This window comes from Pelmatolapia mariae, linkage group LG22, assembly GCF_036321145.2.
Source record: "Pelmatolapia mariae isolate MD_Pm_ZW linkage group LG22, Pm_UMD_F_2, whole genome shotgun sequence".
Taxonomy (NCBI): Eukaryota; Metazoa; Chordata; class Actinopteri; order Cichliformes; family Cichlidae; genus Pelmatolapia; species Pelmatolapia mariae.
Window position 1 is genome coordinate 17,307,289 of NC_086245.2, and position 18,513 is coordinate 17,325,801.

At 42.1% G+C, this 18,513-nt stretch overlaps 1 protein-coding gene across 1 annotated transcript; it reads left to right on the forward strand.

Annotated features, from left to right (window-relative positions):
• The first annotated feature begins 1,959 nt into the window (after positions 1-1,959).
• On the forward strand, positions 1,960-16,668 carry mylipa (myosin regulatory light chain interacting protein a). Its single transcript, XM_065470827.1, has 7 exons — positions 1,960-2,211; positions 3,384-3,574; positions 11,551-11,736; positions 12,769-12,966; positions 13,073-13,237; positions 14,058-14,481; positions 15,065-16,668. The coding sequence occupies exons 1-7, from the start codon at positions 2,125-2,127 to the stop codon at positions 15,257-15,259; spliced, it is 1,446 nt and encodes a 481-aa protein (XP_065326899.1). The 5' UTR covers positions 1,960-2,124; the 3' UTR covers positions 15,260-16,668.
• Positions 16,669-18,513: the final 1,845 nt, after the last annotated feature.

The following is an 18,513-nucleotide window of genomic DNA, read 5'->3' on the forward strand; positions in this document are numbered from 1 at the left end:
GATTCATTATTATTGGATCGCTCTAAAAGCTCCCTGAAAAGTCTTCAGTTGATCCACAATCCTGCAGCTAGAGTACTGACAGGGATTAGAAAAAGAGCATATATTTCTTCCATATTGGCTTCTTCTGATAAATCCCTGTTAAATTTAAAATTCAATTTAATATCTTTCTCCCAAAATCTTCAATAATCAGGCCATGTCATATCTTAAAGACCTCTTAGTACCTATCCTAACAGAGCACTTTGTTATCAGACTGCTGGATTACTTGTGTTTCCTAGGGTATTTAAAAGTAGAATGGGACCCAGAGCCTTCAGCTTTCAGGTCCCTCTTCTGTGGAACCATCTCTCAGTTTGGATTTGGGAAAGAAACACACCCTCTTTTTTGATAAAGTTTATAGTCAGGGCTGGATCAGGTGACCCATGAATCCTCTCTATAAGTTATACTGCGAAAAGTCTAGGCTGAAGGGGTCTTCCCATGATGCACTGAGTGTTTCTTCTTCACTCACCATGTGTTTACACACCTCTCTGCATTTAATCATTAGTTACTATTAATCTCTGACCCTCTTCCACAGCATGTCTTTTGTCCCATCGTCCTCTCCTCACCCCTGTCGCAACAGATGGTTGCCATTCCCTGACCCTGGCTCTGCCTGAGGTTTCTCCTTGTTAAAAGGGAGTTTTTCCTTCCCACTGTCACAGAGTGCTTGCTCATAGAGTGCTATGTGGTTGTTGGGGTTTTCTTTCTAATTTTGTAGCGTCTTTCCGTACACTCTAAAGCACCTGAAGGCAACTGTTGTTTTAAACTGAAAAATGAATACAACTAAATTTAATTAAATTCAATATGACATGAACATCACATTCTACAGATTCCACGTCAATCATTTAGATAAACATGACGTGACCAATTCATGTGTACCCAAGTTTGGGCGAAATCACTTTACTCGTGTCACAAGGTTTTTCATGGCATAAATAAATGAAACCTGGATCCTCAGGTAAGATTTAAATGTGATAAATCGGAAGCTAGTACAGACAAAAACACTGCTGCCAGGAAATTACTTCATTTGAAGAAAAGTGTCAGTGCTTTTTGGCATTCAAAAAGTGATCCAAATAAAAGGGCCACAGAACACATTATACATCTTTAAATGTGCAGTATGTAAAGCTGAATCTTATTTTCACATCCCTTCCAAGTAAGTGCTTTAATACAATATCTAGATGATGAAGTGAGTGTTTTTAGGACTCAGCCAGGCAGTAATGCAGTGGCTGGGGAGTAGAAAAATATAGAGAGGCACACTGCATCTACTCTAAAATGTCCGCTGGCAGACAAACTCAGAGCTTGGCTGAATACTATGCCTCCATAGTTTAAGTGTGGCTGCAGCTTTCTGCAGTGTCTTATCTGGCATCACTGCACACTGATGCTGAATAATATATCATGAAATAGGAAGATGTGAAGAAATGATGAGGTAGAGCAGGCTGAATTATTAAGTCTCTCTTAGTCGTTTTATCTTGACCTTTTCCCCCACCTTGACACACGATAATCAAACAGTTTCACGTTCTCCAACACTCAAACGGAGCAGCGCTATGGAAAAGTTGAAGTTGCTAATGTATATAAAAAAAAATCACAAAAAGCTTTGGATGGAAAACAGCAAGCCAGCGAAGCTGAATGCGCTCCAGTTATGGGAGTTATTTCTGGACTGCTTCCACATACATTATTCACACGAAACGAAGGGTAGACGGTACACAAGCCATTAAACTCACCCCGCACGAGCTCGCTGAAACATCACAGCCACGAGGACAAGGTGAGTTCAGGTGCATGCAACAGGCGAGCCAGGTGAGGGCGCAGTGGACTCCTCACAGTTCAAGGCACGGGAGGCGAGCTCGAGCCCAAACGGTGTGCGGATGATACGCCACTTCTCATTGGCTCAGGATGTCAAATAGGCGGTGCTGAGCGCGGCGTTTCATTGATATACCCTACAGCTGGTGGCTGCGGACACCAAACGGAGTGAAAGGGCTAAGAAAGTGATGACGGCTTGATGTAGAGGGGTTGGTTTTTTTTTTTAAGCGAAGGCTCGAGAGTTGGTTGATTGTTTTAAAGAGTGGCACACCAAAGATTTTCAGAAACAAAACAGCCAAAATGCTCTGCCACGTTACTCGTCCGGATTCGGTGGTGATGGAAGTGGAAGTTGATGCGAAGGCGAACGGTGAAGATTGCCTCAACAAGGTAAAGACGGACAGCACGTTTTATTCTTCTTTGTGTCTTAATGTGAAAATAACACGTCGCCGTATGTCCGTCGGTGAGGCAGCACGGCTCGGGTTGTCCGAAAAATATTTTCTTATGTTTCAGTCAACTTCACCTCTAATGTGTCGCGCTCATTTATGAGTCGACTATATGTGGTGAATAAGACTGAAGAGCCAAGTTTCTGCACGATTAGAATATTTTATTTGTTTTTATTTCTTTAATTAATTCGCCACAGCTTCAGTGAGCTTCAGCTTTAAGCTACAACAAAACTGTCACCTGCTTTGTTGCTTGTAGCGAACTAGGACTGAGGAAACAATGTTCTGAGCGCCAAGTGCAGAAAAAAGGTCAACTTTTTCTGCTTTCGTGTCTTTTCCTTTTCTTTATTCTTTTTTTCGTTATTCTTTTTTTTTTTTTTTTTTTTTTTAATAATACAAACCCTCTAAAGTGTCACTTCGGTCAAAAAGCCACGGAGCTGAAACACGTAGAGAAAAGTTTTGTTAGGTTGCTGGGAAGCTGCCGACTGCCACTTCAGGCTCCTTCGCTTAGTCAGAGGCAGATGGCTTTGTGCAGGTTACTCCAGGTCATCCTGCCGCCTCTCAAGATGAAACTTAGCTTTTCACATCTCTACCCACCACCACCCCCAACTCTACATGGACACAGTAGTAACTGTTATTTCCTTTGATTGCCATTTCCCCTCCTCATTATGATGTTAATCTATTTAATATGCACAGAACGAGTTTTATCTCAGCCTCCTGGCTCCCTGTGCAGACTTTCAGCAGCAGTTATGTAATAAACCCATGGTTGCTGCCGCCGGAGGAGCGTGGGATTGCGGGCTTGATGAGCCCCTGTACCCCGGGAGGGGCTCCAAGTTCACTTCGTGAGCTTCAGAATATTGATGGGGGTTTGTGTTTCGGCATATCTGCAGTAACAGCAGTACTGGTGAATTTCCTTGTAAAAAAATTAAAAAAAAAAAAAAAGTCCAGTGGGACTTTACTCAGTTGGTTCTCGTCACTTTCCACATGACAAGAAAAGTTATTGATTGCCTCTTTAAAGGAGCTCTTCACCAGCTGTCACTGTCCTGTGGTGAAAAGCTTCACGTCTCACTTCGTGTGTGTGTGTTTTTTGTGACCCCCGCTTGTTTCGTCTTTCTTCAGGTTTGCAGAAAGTTGGGCATAATCGAAGTAGACTACTTTGGGCTGCAGTTCACAGGCAGCAAAGGAGAAAACCTGTGGCTGAATCTGAGGAACCGCATCAGCCAGCAGATGGATAATTTGACACCCTGTCGGCTCAGGCTGCGGGTCAAGTTCTTCGTGGAGCCCCATCTGATTCTGCAGGAGCAGACGAGGTACTTTTGAAAGCTCGCACGCTGTAAAGACACCGTGTGCAAGGAAATTTGCTCATAGGCCTTAGAACAGCTATAACTCTGAACTACTTCCTCTTATTGTTTTGAGTGTGTAAATGTGTTTGTCATTTCCTCTAAAACGGGTCAAAGAAATAACATCAATTTTCTTTTTCATGTACATGACTTTAATGAGGAGCACGGGTTTGGGGAAACAAAACAAAGCCACCATTGGCGAGTTCCCAGAGCATAATCTGATCACTGTTTCCAACAAAGCGAAAATGCCCTATAGTAACCTCTTCCCCAGCCCTTCCGGGGTTACTATAGGTCATTTTGGTGAAGCGCCAGGCAGGAAATATGATCCAGCAGCTCTGGTGCTGTGTGCTGCTCTGAGCCTACCCCCAGGGACCCTCTGTGTGACAGCCAGGACCTCTCGTCACTGCTCCCATTCAACTCGAAATATCTTTTTGTTTCGATTGTCCGTGGCCGTTTTTCGTGTGAACAAAAGCCCTCCCGTTTTCTGTTTTTTCTGCAGATGCAGTTTGGGGAAAAGCTTGTGTAAGGGGTGCTTTCCCTTGCGAGAATATGCCGTCAATTAGAAACATAGTTGCAGGTGAAGTTTTGGATAACTGTTGTTCACTTTCTGTGCTTTATTGGTCATTAGGCGATGGCAAGCAAAACTGCTGCTACAGTGAGTTGACATGTAGTTTTAACATGTGCCCTTCTCTGCCAGACTTGTTTAAAAAAACAAGTAACAATCCCAGGCATGTCTGAATGGGTAGTCCCCTGCCCACAGACTGTGAAGTTATAAATGGAAAGTGAATTTTCAGCCCTTGAAACGAGTCCCAAAAACTTGTTTTGATGGAGTCGATGTTATGTTCACCCTGGGCGATGTGATGAGTGTTTGATACCATGGATATGAATCAAGGAAGCACTTGAACTGCAGCATTCCACTAGAACTATTTATTAAGCTAAACTGTCCCTGTTGTTCTCCGGTTCGCCTACTGCTCCAACTCTCTCTTCCTTCTCCCTTCACCCTGCGCTATCAAATGTAAAAAGAGGGGATTTCTACTGGTTCTTCATTTGCTGCTGTTGGGTGATTAAACTGTGCCCACACCCATTTCCTCTCTGTCTGGCTCTTCTCCCTCCACCTTCCTATTCCACTCCACTGTAGCCCATATTTGGCAACCTTTTGAAGAGGAAAGTGAAAGGACAGTCAGGGGGGCTAAGGGCACAGAGGACACTTGGCTGCCTGCGCTCTGACCTCCAGTAGATTAGCAGGAGTTATCAGCAGATGGCTGGTGTTTGGTCAAGACTTGGGGGGTGAAAAGAAGTGAGATAAAGATTTTAAATTGCAGGTAAGGTCAGGTGGGTCGCTGCTAATAAATACTCGCACATGTCACACTTTACCACGCTGTGAGGTTAGGTGTTTAATTTTGGCTCAGCCTTCATGCCGTCCGTCTGCTCAGATGTGATATAATATGAGGGGTGAGCATGCAAACACTGGCATCAGTTTTTAGAGATAAGGCCAAGCTGTTGATGTTACAGCAGCAGCATTTTGAGGACAATCGCACATGGCTCAGAAAAAATCCTTTTAGTGCATTTAGAGTCGTGGCATTTCTTTGAAAGACTCGCATCATTTTTTTTTTCTTCTTGATAGCAGATTTTTATCTCGTTTGGGTGCATTTAACGTTATCTTTGTCTGTGAACAGTATACATAAAAGAGTGGCATGCAAGGACCTTCTACACCAATTGATTTATTTTTTGTACTTGTAAAGAAAGGCAAAAGGACCAGTTTTAGCTTATTGTGTAGCTACAATGCACGGATGATTAATGTCATGCATCGTTTTCCTGAAAGATGGGTTTTGGAGGTTTTTTGTTTGTGAGTTTTTTGCATTGTAGAAAATGAATTCAAAATTTAAGCAAATGGTGCTTAGAAGACAGACTAGCTTCCCTTTTCTTGTTCTGTCACCTTTGACCTAGTTAAGCTACACGACTTCCTGAAAGTTGCTCTGAATGCACACATGCTCTCATGACACGCCTCATGACACAAAGCCATCTTCTACAGCACACTTTTTAAAACATTTTTGTTAGTCACACACCTACAGGCCCTATCCACTGCAGCAGAACATCCAATAATTATTTTGAGGGCATTTGTGTACCCATCTGAGTATCTTCTGCTTTTTTTCCCCTCTTATGTTCAGTTGAGCAATAAGTAGTAAGTGTGTGCGAGCTTGAGTAAATATTCCATGCAGAGCTTAGAGGATGGCCTTGCTACCGTCACTGTCCCCTTATGGGCCTTTATAGCCCTTACATAACCTGATGAACCTGCAGAGCTGCTTATATAAGCTGCTGCGCACTCTGCTGCTGCTTTAAGCCTAGCAGGTCACAAGTGTTAACCCTGCATCTGAGCATTAAAAGAAGCCTTAATGCTCAGATGCAGCCGACTGTTTGGGCACATTCTGCCAATTCATTTTAATCTTTGGTAGGGCCTTTTTGCTAAATAAACGTGACATTCAGACTCTAAACCAGAATTCATAGTATTTAAGAGGGTATGCTGTGTGGCTGTATTGCAGGGCTTAAATTTAGCTTGCATCTGTGATAAGTGTCCCAGACCATGCTTCTAAAACCTCATTTACTTTTTGATCTGTTTGCTTTTCTTTTGCAGACTTGTTTAATATAGCTTGCCTAGAACAGTTTATGCTACTGTATAAAATTGACTTGGGGTGGCTTCTTTCCATCTCTCTATCAGCTTGTTTGTTTTAATTTTTCTTCTGTTTGTAAAAGTTCTTAGTTCCATAAGTTCTATAAAACATCCAGCATCAACTGACCTGTTACTGGAATAATGCTGCTTTTATTGGTTAAAGGATGCTGACAGAAGGGCCTCAACAACCGCCTCTATTATCTGCATCATTAAACGCTACTTGCTAAAGGGCGTTTATAGTTTAAATATGTGAATGTTTTCCCCTTCATTAGCACTCCTGTTTAGCATTCTGGTCAGGCAGTAAAAAAAAAAAACTGGATGGCCCCAGAAGGCACAGCTATTAGCACAGGCTGTATCAGAGGTCCTGGTTGTTAACCCGTGTGCCTCCTCTGGGTTAAGCCTTTGTTTAACTTCAATCCAAATCAAACTCCAAGTGAGTTTTATTTAAAGGAGAATTATTTTAATTGATTATGGCTTTTGAATAAAATGTTTATTTGAATCTGTTGTTCATGATGGTGACACAAGTAGAAAAGACACGGACAAACCCTAAACAGTTTTTCCCTAAACAGTCTCCTCTGTGATGAATCACAGGACTGGAAACAATTGTAGACTAAAAATATTTGGCTTTAACTTTAAAGACTCTTCACTGCTTGTCATTTCTTTCTTGCATAATCCTGAATATTGTCTACCCACGGTGGCTGTAGACAAAATTAAATTGGAATTTCCGTCACACTTTTATACTCCTGTGCAAGGTGGGGTAGTTTTTTGTTTTGTTTTTAAAACCTGCTGCAGACCTACACGTACATAGCCAGAGTCGAGCCATTTCTGGGCTGTGTGTGAAGAAAAAGCTCAACTTGATTGCCTTTTTTTGTATTCTGACCAGTTCGGTTTTGTTTTTATAACACACAATTGGAGATAAGGACTATGAAGAACGAGCCGTGTTTGACAAAGTTCATACACGGCCTCTTAGAGTGAATGTTCTACAAAAACAATTTATGCAAGTCACACTCGATTATCGTTTTCAGGTCATTGTGGCATGCTACACAGACGATTAAGCCAAAGATCACATATGATGCCTGTGGGTCTTCTAGTGTTGTTTTTATCTGCAAGCTCTACAATCAGTAATTCTTCTCTTCCAGCTTCTGTATAAATTTCTTACTCAAGTGCACAACAAACAGAGAGGGTAACCTTGCCGTGGTTCTTTTGAAGCCACAACATGACAGTTGTTATATTTTTATGGCGCCTGAACTTGATGCTGAGCAGTAATGGCAATATTTTACCAGCCAGTTGCTTGAAACCCAAGAAGTGTGGCAGACAAGCAGCAGCTTTGTTTTAATACAGTGTTGGATTTCAGTCCAACTTGTCAGTTCAAAAGCAAGTTTTATTTAGCGCTTGGCATTAATGCTGCGCAACTGTGCATCAAACTATGCGATCAAACCGCCCACAGCTTCAGAGAGGATGATGAGCAGAGGTAACTATAGTTCACTGACTGCTAGTAACCTCACGACACATTGCTTCTGGCAGGGTGTTATTTGACTAACTTACAAACCGCATTGTTGAGAGTCCAACCGACGAGGTCGGAAACTCTAGTAGTGATTGGCTGAAAGAAGTGCAGGCGGAGGTGTTAGGTTTCAGTTTGCGGGGACGTTTTGTTCTCCTGTGAAATGAACCGGCTGACATTCAGCTTGGTGGTTGGTCAGGGCACAAAAAAAAGATTAAATGGTTTTTATAGATGGGTGGAACATACTGGAAAGAGTTTAGTTGACTTTGAAAAGTTCTGTTTTCTTCTTCAGAGCAAATGTATTTAGAAAAAAATAATAATTAAAGGTTCTCACTGAGTTGCTGGAGGGAAAAAAAACAATTCCTTTAGGGATATTTCAGTGTTTTCAAATGGTTCAAAGACGGGGCAGAATAAATCAGCTGAAAAATTTATCTTCATCCCTCTTAGCTCCGCTCTTTGGCCGGTGACCTATTTTGAAATATTCGTTCTCAGGGCCCAGGCCTGCTTTAATTGAATTATTCCAGTTAGGCAATCAAGTATTCAAACACTTGCACAGCCCTTCACACGACGATCTCCACAACATCCACAAGCGCCATTTTCAGTAGATTTCATTTCACCTGTGCTCTCTTGGCACTGACGAGTGTTATGACGGTAAATGAGTAACCCTTTTAAGACTTTATTGGAGAAAACCCATAAACAAAAGACAAAGCAATGGGGTGTATACAAAGTAATACAGTAAAAGTAGGCCACGAGACTTTGGTCTGTGTGCACATTTCCTGGCATTCAGTCTGCATGTGTGCGCGCTAGTTGGGATCAGCCTAGAGAACAAAACAAATGCTGAGATGATGGCTGCAGCTCTAGAAGTATTTTCTTCAGTAATGATGCATGTGCAAACGTGTCTGGATAGTATCATGCATTGCTCCTTGACACGGTGACTCAGAGAGCTGTCTAGCTGCTGATAAATGGCTCTCCGGTCACTCAAAGGGGGGTCACAGTGACTAGATTCTTTATCATCTGCTTGGAAACCAATTTGCTTGGGCCTGAGGGGGGGGTTTATTTGTCCATTTCTGTTGTCTTTTGTTGCTGTTATAAAAGGCGCGTAACCCTGAAGGATTTGTAAAAGACTTAACACCATTTTATTTTTATGCGTCCAGACATACTGAGTCACAAATCCTTCCTTTCTTTCTCAGTGTTTCCAAAAGGAAGCTGCACAGTAAATTTAAGGAAGTCTGCCTGAATTGGATCAAGATCACATCAGCAAATCAAGCTCAACTCCCATGTTGGGTTATATTGTGAATTTATGGGCTCTTGCTTGTCTAATAGGAAGGACCTTGACAGGTGCTGAGACTGCCTGATCCTAGCACATCTGTCTGAAAAGCTCTTTATTCAACAAAGAGGTCAGGAAGTCCTTGTCTTGTAACTAACTGGGGCAAAAGTGATAAAACTTGCTTTAACCAAGTTATATTTGTGACTATGTGGTATTGCTGTTCAAATCCAGTGTTTAAAAGCACAACAGCAGGACGCGTGCACGTGAAGCAGTTGTGTGCCGAGTTGTTTTTGTGGTGTTCAGTGGAGTGCATATTTGTTACCTCAGGCTCGTCAGACAGGAACTACTAGCGGTGATCTCTAGTTACCTCTTCTTCAAGATTTTTCTTCCTAATAGTTATTTTGGCCTGAGCTCAGCAAAGCACGCACACCTGTTTACACATATCTGGCTGCTCACAACACTGGAATAACATAAGTTTGGTGTCTTACCCTGCAGCCCAAGGGCAGGGCCCAAGAGTGCATCTCATGGCACACTGACACAAGTCAAGCAATGTTGAGGTAAAAGTTTTGGGTACGTCTCCTCTTTGTCTTGTCTTATCTTATCGGCGCTGCGATAGCCAACAGGTCCGCACTCGTGCTGAAGGGCACTTTCGAAATTTTAATTGCCATTCTTGGCAGTAATGTACATCTTGGCAGTTCCCCGCTTAAACTAGAGTAACCTCTGCGGCTTGCCCTATGGTAACCCTTTACGGCAACCTGTAGTAACCTCTCCGTCAAGTCGGTCCTATTGTTTGCGTCAGGCAGGTAGCTAACGAGCAGCTCGCCGTCACATGACGCCTGCTGGGCTTGACACAATAGATTGCAGTGTTTGTGTGTGCGCGTGCTGGAGGGAATGGGATGTTTAACACCATATCAAAGCAGTGTTTGTTATGCCTGAGGCTAGTCAGCTGCGGGGTTTCGTTGTTACAGTCTGGCTTTATCTGGGATGGTGTAGACTTGACTGTTTGTGCCCCACAGCTGCTTTTTGCTGCTGGAAGCACTGTGAATGTGTGTTGGAGGAGGTGTCTGTTTTTTGCATTGCAAAGCTGATGCACTGCGTGTGCATATTCTGTGTGGGCTCCTCCTGCTCCCCTGAGATGACAGAGGAAACGCCACATCCATGTCTTCTGTAGTTCCCATAGGGGTTCTCAAGTAGATGCATTTTCCACATAATCAAAACAAAGGCTTTGTACACACGTAATGAACAGTGTGGTGAGTGCTGCTTCTCCACTCGACTCATAAATGTCCTTGTAAACCTTCTCAAATATCCCAAAGTCACGGTATGACCTGATTTGCACAAATGAAAATGTCTCTCTTGGCATCATGCTTCAAAGGGAACTTTGGCCCAAGGGAGGTTTTGCTTTAGTCGAAATAGCGAGCAATTTGAGGCACAATATACTTTAAGTCTACATCAGGAATATGGAGCTCCCCAAAAAAATGTTGAGAAGAGAGAAAAGTGCATTTTAAGTTTTATTTGTAGAGCACTGGAGGACTAAAGATGACAATCAGGATGTTTGCCCGGTGGAAGCTGCAGAGCAGGTTTATACAGTTACTTTGTTATAGGTCGAATCGAGGAAGGATCGTTTGGGTTACTTGCGTTCAGTTTTTTCATGATGTAAGAATTGAGTCACTTAGGGTGTTCCTGTTGACGTATTGTCTCCTGCTGCTAGAAGGAAGAAAAGTCCTTACATCTTTTGGTCAAAACAATAGCAAGACATGTCAAGACTTGTGTTTTTGGAGTATGGAGCTATTTTCCTTGACCACGCCAGAACTGGGTGTTCTCTTTTAAAACATTAACTCAAAACAATAACAGTTCTTGTATTTGCCCACTGTAAAACTTCCACATTTGGGAGCAGAAATGGTTTGTTTTTAGGCACAAGCATGAGTAACGACGTAATTAGGGTTTAAATGGGTATATCACATTTTTGGCAAGAAGCCCAAGAGATGGACATGGATTACACACAGAGCCTGGCCGGCAGTCACGTAATCGAGCCCCAAGCCGTGCACGTTCAGTTTCCCATCGAGCTGCAAAGTCTAAATGCGCATGACATTAGAGGGCTGTTGTTTGCATCTTTAACTTTGTTTCTCAACTTCTACTTTTAGGGTTTCCAGTGAAATTACACTTAAAGGAAGTTAGTGGTGTGTGTTTTTTGAGGAAGTTGTAGAAACGGAGAGAGCGGTTGTAACCGCTGAATACGAGCCAAGTGGTTTTTCCTTCTGCTGCACACACAAACAGTTGCAGTCTGTGATGGGATTTAAGCTTTGCAATGACCACCTGCTCTGACATATGTCTGGGTGACTTGAATATCACACATGGAAGTTGGTTCTGCATGTCTATGTCAAAAGTAATAAATTAACCCCTCTGTTTATTTTTTATTTTTTTTAAGCCACTGGTTATTTAGGTAAAGTGTATTTTTTTTTTTTTAAAAAAGTGTGAAAAATTCTTATTTCTCCTCTTTTTCTGCCCTGTAGACACATTTTCTTTACGCACGTGAAGGAGGACCTCCATAACGGTCACCTGCGTATGGGCTCGGAACAAGCCGAGGAGCTGAGTGCGCTCCTGGCACAGGCAGAGTTTGGCGACTACAACCAAAACACAGCCCAGTACTGGTATTCAGAGCTGTGTGGAGAAGACCCCAGCCCCGCCACCATCGACAGGTACAGCACTTACCAAACATGAAAATAAAATGTCTTTGTGAATATGGGACATTTGCACATGAAAGATGTACTAAGTTATAAATGATGCTGCAGCCTAACATTACCTCTAGTGAAGTTGGGTTAGTTTATGAGACAACTGTAGTTTTTATAGCCCACAAACATGCTTGCTAAGACACTCTGTACCACTGGAAAGTCACTAAAGCTCGGCCCCCGCGCTATTTTTGAGGGAGGTAGGAGTCCAGCCGAGGAGGCATGATGAAAAGTAAATAATGGAGCATGGCAACGAGCCAAGGATGGCATAATAAGCTAATGGTCATCAATATTAAAATAATTTAAGAAATTAAAATGCTGTCTTAAGCAAAAAAGTCAGCAGTACAGTTAAACAGAACTGTCTTTTAAACTAGACTGCACTTTTTTCTCTACATTGCAGCAGTTATTTATTTATTTTTTTTCCTTTTCCAAGTGAAAGACTTAAAGACTCAGATAAGAACACATCACGCACAGCCACATGGTTGGTGTATGCTGTGTGTGAGCTAATGCACACACTGATCAGCAAACAGAAGCTGACAGGAGATCAGATAGCATGTGCTCGCAGGGTTTCGCTAACAGAACCTCCCACTGTACATCCCTAACACTTTCTCGTTAAATATAACGAGGACGACAGTTTTACTGCGTTTTTTAACGTCTGAGAACATGGATCACGTTCTGTTACGAAATGTGACGCGTAGACGGGAAAGTGTAAACACAGCTTCCCCTTCTCTTCCCACATGTTGTGCAAATGGCCCCGGTCATTGCTTGTTCAAAAAAATGTATACTTGTCAAGTGGCTTCTGCCAATCCTACTACACTGAACTTTGTGCGTTATATTGAGCCAACAGTGTTCATAGCCACACCTACACTCAGCCTGTTCTTTATGCAGACACGTACATTTGATGTCTCTCTATACATTTTATAGCTCTATCAGTATGGTAATATATATATACTCTTATGCTTTTCTGCAACTGACTAAAAACATTTATTTGTGCCCCTGCAGTATCATTTCCAGACACAAAACTCTAGAAGGTCTGAGCCAGGGCTCAGTGGAGTATCAGGCCCTGCAACTGGTCTCCTCTCTGGAGCATTACGGCGTGGAGTGGCACTGGGCTCGCGACGCAGACGGTCAGAGGATGGCAATAGGAGTTGGTCCTGAAGGCATCGCTATTTGCAAGGAGGATTTCAGCTTGGTCAACAGGTACAACGACCAACATCTATAATAATAACCTCGTTTGTAATATAACTGCATGTTTGATAATACAGGACGCGGCAGCATTTAACAATTTCCTGTTAACTTATTTTAGGATAAGCTATCCAATCATCCAGATCGCCACCCAGTCGGGGAAAAGTGTCTACCTGACAGTTACCAAGGACACGAATGACAGCGTTGTGCTTCTGTTTAAGCTGATCAGTAACCGGGCAGCCAGCGGCCTGTACCGAGCCATCACAGAGACGCATGCTTTCTACAGGTGAGGGTTAGAGCCATATTTAATCCCAGATCAGCGACTCGTGTATAGTACACACAAAGCCTATGTACTGCAGCTATGTGGCTGCATTTGAGAAGTGGTTCAAAGCTTTAAAACATCACTGTAAGTTATTGCATCTCAAATGTTAGAAATCATAGGACAAAGTCTGCAGCTCACCCAATGTGGTGAGCCCAGATGAGTTTAAATATTGAAATAAGTTTTTGCGTGTGTGTGTGTGTGTGTCAGCAGTCTTTGTTGTTAGTCATTCACCAGTCTGTTTATTGCGGACTATCCTTCACTTAACACTGGTGAATTATTAGAGAGGTGCAGTAAAACATAACCTAAAACGTGCTCTGTAAAAACTTGTTTTGTTCTCTTTAGGAGAGCATAAAGTGTCCCTGCCTGACCTGCTTAAGTAAATATGAAAGTGCAAATGTAGATTGGGCAAGACGTCTTTTAATAGCGATGAAAATATTTGACCATAGATGTTTGTGTGTGCGCACCCAAAACTCTCTTTGCAGTGAGCAGGGACAGTTTAAATGGCTGAGCTATGAAATTGTTCTCAATCACAATGGTACAAAGACAGACCTGTCCTTTAGCTGCCAGGATAGTTTCTTGTTTGTTTGTTTTAAACTCTGCAGACAAATCTTCATCCTGGTTGCTTAAAAGCAAGATTTCAATGTCTTATAGTAGTAAATGGAACAGGATGGTTGCAAGTCACAATTTGTATTGATTATCTTAAACTGAAATCAAAGCTCAAATTCATTGGCAGTAGTATTAATGTCTTATTATTTTATATATATATATTTTTTCTTTTTTTCAGGTGTGACACAGTTACCAATGCAGTGATGATGCAGTACAGCAGAGACTTCAAGGGCCACCTCGCCTCACTCTTCCTCAACGAAAACATCAACCTGGGCAAAAAGTACGTTTTTGACATCCGACGTACCGCCAAGGAAGTGTACGACCACGCTCGGCGAGCGCTCTACAACTCTGGCGTGGTGGACCTGATGTCCCGCTCTGAAAGCAGGGATCGCTACTCTCCTTCACGCTCCCCAAGCAGGGATGGCGAGCAGGACAGGGGGCTGGACTGTGGCAGCTGCCAGCAAAACCGGGCCCTGCAGGAGCGTCTGCAGAAGCTCAGAGAGGCTCTGCTGTGCATGCTCTGCTGCGAGGAGGAGATAGATGCTGCATTCTGCCCCTGCGGCCATATGGTGTGCTGCCAGACCTGCGCAAATCAGCTTCAGGTGAGGATTTCTCCACAGTCACATGTGCTGACAAATGACTCCTTAAAAGTGACTTTTGCTTGAAAATCAAACAGTTTCCCCTCCTACCTTGAGTTTTCAGTTTCACCAAAAGCCTTTTAATTATTTTAGCTCCAGATTCTTATCCTTTTTTTTATGGTCCTTTAAACAACATCCAAAGCCTTGCTCTTACACTCTGCTGACCTGATTGTCCCCCACACTTAATCAGCTAAATGTGGCCCATCTTGTGGAAGCAGATGGTGTGTGTGTGAGTGTGCCCTTATGAAGGGATTATGTCAGCCAGGCAAATCTCTCTTCTATTAATTCAAATGGGAAACGTGACCCAACTAATAGATGTGTGAATCACTCCGAAACTTTAAGACAAAAGGGAAAGTTTACTTCTTTGGAAAGAATCGCAGTTCAGTTTAGTTTTGTGGTTAAGTTTGTGTTGCCCTCACTGCAGCACGATCGTAGTTGCACATTGAAATCATGAGGCCTATGTCTTTGTGAAAGTGGTGCAGTTTTCCTGTTTCCCCTCTTAAACAGACATATTTTAAATGCTTTTCTTCCTTATTTCCCCCCACAGTTGTGCCCCGTGTGTCGATCGGAGGTGGAGCACGTGCAGCACGTCTACCTGCCCACTTGCACCAGCCTCCTGAACCTGACGTTGACGGACAACCACCAGCACCGCAGCAATATTCCCGCACCCATCCACAGAGACACGGCCTCTCCTCACACCTGCTCCACCACAGAGTATGAACACAAGCTCTACCACACATAAAGACGGCACCACCAAGAACTCCACTGTGAATACTTTGAAGTTATACCGGACAGATTTCATACAAAAGGAGGAACATTTCCTTTTTCATCAGCTTTTTTCCCTTTTCCTGCCTGAACTTCAAAAATGACCAAAAATAGAAACTCCTGAGCATATTTAAAGATCAACGCACTCAAACTACACTGATTCTTTGTGTTTTTGATGATGTTCAGTTTGTCACTGGTTCATTAGTATTTTTTTTCTTCCTTTTTGCTCTTTGTGTGTCATTCTGTCCAAATCTTGTCGGTTTATTTTATTTTTTAAATATCATTATGCTCTGCCACAGTATCATTTTTATTATGATTAGGCTCTTATTGTGAATTAAATTATTGCATCAGTTGACCTGATACACAATTATGCTTTTGAACTTGTATTTTGGTTGAATGCTCCATCGTGAGTAGCTCCTAGCCCTCCTAGACTGGCTAAAAACGGTATTTACTTGAGGGTGTTTTTGTTTTTTAATAATTATTTTTGAAGCTTTGACATTTTAAAACTTTTATGTAATGGCTTGAAATGCAGTTATTTTTTCTTAATGTACTTTTTTTGTTTTTGTTTTTTTTAATGCCAATGAGGAGGTATTTAGAGGTTTTGCAGCATACTGCTCCTGAATTTGGCACCGCACGCATCGCACAAACTGCAGAAAGACTACCACAGTCTTCGTCTTGTTGTGATCAGAACTGAATCTTACTGACACTCCACTCGATTTCTTTCATAGACCACTCAATCTTCACAAGTTTGTCTCTCGTCTGGACAGAGAGATAAAATTAAAAACACTAAAGTGACTCTTGGCAGACACAGAACGGTTGTATCCAAAAAGAATTGGCATTTGTTGAACAGCAGCTGCTTCCTCTGAAAACCTCACCTATAAACTTCCTCTCTCGGATGTGCTAGTGAGTTTCGGTATTTTAGGGTACTGGGACATCTGTATGTGCAATACTTGCTTGCCAAGCTTTTCATTTTTATTTAATTTCAAAGAATATTAAAAAGAAGAGGAAAAACATATATACACCATTGTCACTTTACCAAGGGTTTCCTCAAATATGCCTGGGCTTTGGCCTTAATGTAGCAGCAATGTGTTCATTATTATTATTATTATTATTATTATTATTATTATTATTATTATTATTATTATACCAGCTTTGCAGAGTTTCTGCTAGGAAGATGAATCTTTTTGTCAATGCTGACCCAGCTAAGCTCAGTCACTGAAGGAGAAAGACTTTTATTTTTCACATTGTACAAGTAGCGATTTGTTTCTGTTTTCTGAAGCAAATGCCACTATGCTCTGTTAAACGACTTGGAATTAAACCCTTTTTTTTTTTTTTATATATTGTGCTTTAACAAAAAGTATTAATAAAGTTGGGGTTTTTTTTGTTTTTTTTTTTTTAAAAAAAACTGAATTGTCTGCAAATTTGTGGCACGACCATCACTGTTTCTGGCTTTTACACTTGACTGTCGACCAAGCTTAACTATACCTGTTGTGTAATGTGCTGACTGACATTAAGAACAAGGAACTAAGCTGTAGAAACCAGGAGGCTTGGTGTTTCCCCCATCTAAAGGCTGGTACTTCCTAAAATGTTCCCATGTGCATAATAAGACGAGCCACAAGAAAACTGCATGGAAAGCTTTGTTCATTGTTACTTTGATCCTCTGCCTTCTGGTAAATTCACCCGTTGTTTTCGTCCTTAAAGTGATGACACCCCCGGGTGCAGTTCCTCAAGTGGCCACTTGAGGTTTGCTCCAAAAGCAAGCCGAACCCCCTGTAGAAGCCTATTGTCACTCCTTGTTTGGTGCTAATCCCAAATCAGGTCAAGTAAGGTGATAAGTTTTTTGGAAGGTGCTCTAAGAAGTAACCAACCCTCAAAACTCAGGAGCTACTTTCAGAGAAATACAGTCATCAGATTGTCTGATGACTGTATTTTATATTTTGCATAATAAAGCAATGTGGATGTCCTTTAAATCCAACCAAAGTTAATGTCTGTCACGACTGAAGAACTGCAGGACCATGACTGTGTTCCTGAATACTTTAGCCTGCCTTGTATACTGTACAGTGAAAGATCAACCCATCATTTTCCACGTTAAGGCAGGGAGAGAGGTGAATAAAGCCGAGAGGCTTTACACTAATTAGAAATGACAGTCACCACTGGACTGCGATTAGTCTGGGAGTAAGAGTTTAAGTAGAGGAGATATTGATTAGCCTTCCTCTTCCCTCTAACGCCTGTCTTTCTCTGACCTTCTCGATAAAAACAGTGCTCTCTTTCACTCACACACACACACACACCCTTCTTCATTGCCATTAAAATACCTCCAAGGACATGATGACAGCTGGGAGAAGGAGCGCGGTGATTCCAACTCAGTGATCCGTGCAGAATTTGTGTCTTAATGCCGGTTTAAAAGCAAAACGGGTACCAGCAAATGAAACGCGACCTGAGAGTAAAGACAAAATTAAAAATCCTCTCCAGACATGTGGAAAAACAGTACTGCTTTCAACCATTTAAAAAAGCGCGTTCACCTCCCTGGATAGAAGTTCTTCACAAATTATTCTCACAACTAAACTTTAACCAAAAAGAAATGAGCCTTTAGTCTCAAACTGAGCAGTGACCTGTCACTGTATACACCGAGCCTTGAATAACCTCCATGTAGGGTGAGGCTTCAAAACACGGATGCTTGAGATCAATAGCTTCTTTTTTTTTCCCTTGACACACATTCTCAGTCATGCACATGTTGCCACAAACTGGTTATGCAGCATCTGCAGCATTACTGCTGCAGATTTGTAGTTAAAAAACAGCAGTTCAGTTTAATTGCAGTACAACACTCAATTTTATTAGGTACACACTGCTAGCACTAGGTTGAACCCCCCTTTTTTTCTTAATTGTTTGTGGCATAGATTCAGCAAGGCACTCTACTGTGTTTGAGATCCGTATTGAGATGGAAGCAGACATAAGAAAATGGTACATGCACTTTATGTGGTCATAAAGGGCACGGACATGCTCAATACACAGGCAGGCTGTGGTTTTTTGATGATGGTGATGGTATGAGGAGCTCAAAGTGTGCTGAGAAAATACAGCATTACATCATCAACATAAGAACAGGCATTGTTTTTCCGGTCTTCTGTTGTTCCAGTTTTGGTAGCCTCAGCTTCCTGTTTTTACCTGTTGGGAGTGGCACCAGGTGTGGCCTTTTGCTTCAACGTTCAATATGTTGCGTGTTCAGAGTTGCTC

Bases quoted from the DNA above. Each gene is read 5' to 3' on its own strand.
- mylipa (XM_065470827.1), top strand. From the start codon at position 2,125: ATGCTCTGCCACGTTACTCGTCCGGATTCGGTGGTGATGGAAGTGGAA. The intron at 2,212-3,383 runs GTAAAGACGGAC...GTCTTTCTTCAG, and splicing joins GTGAAGATTGCCTCAACAAG to GTTTGCAGAAAGTTGGGCAT. The intron at 11,737-12,768 runs GTACAGCACTTA...GTGCCCCTGCAG, and splicing joins AGCCCCGCCACCATCGACAG to TATCATTTCCAGACACAAAA.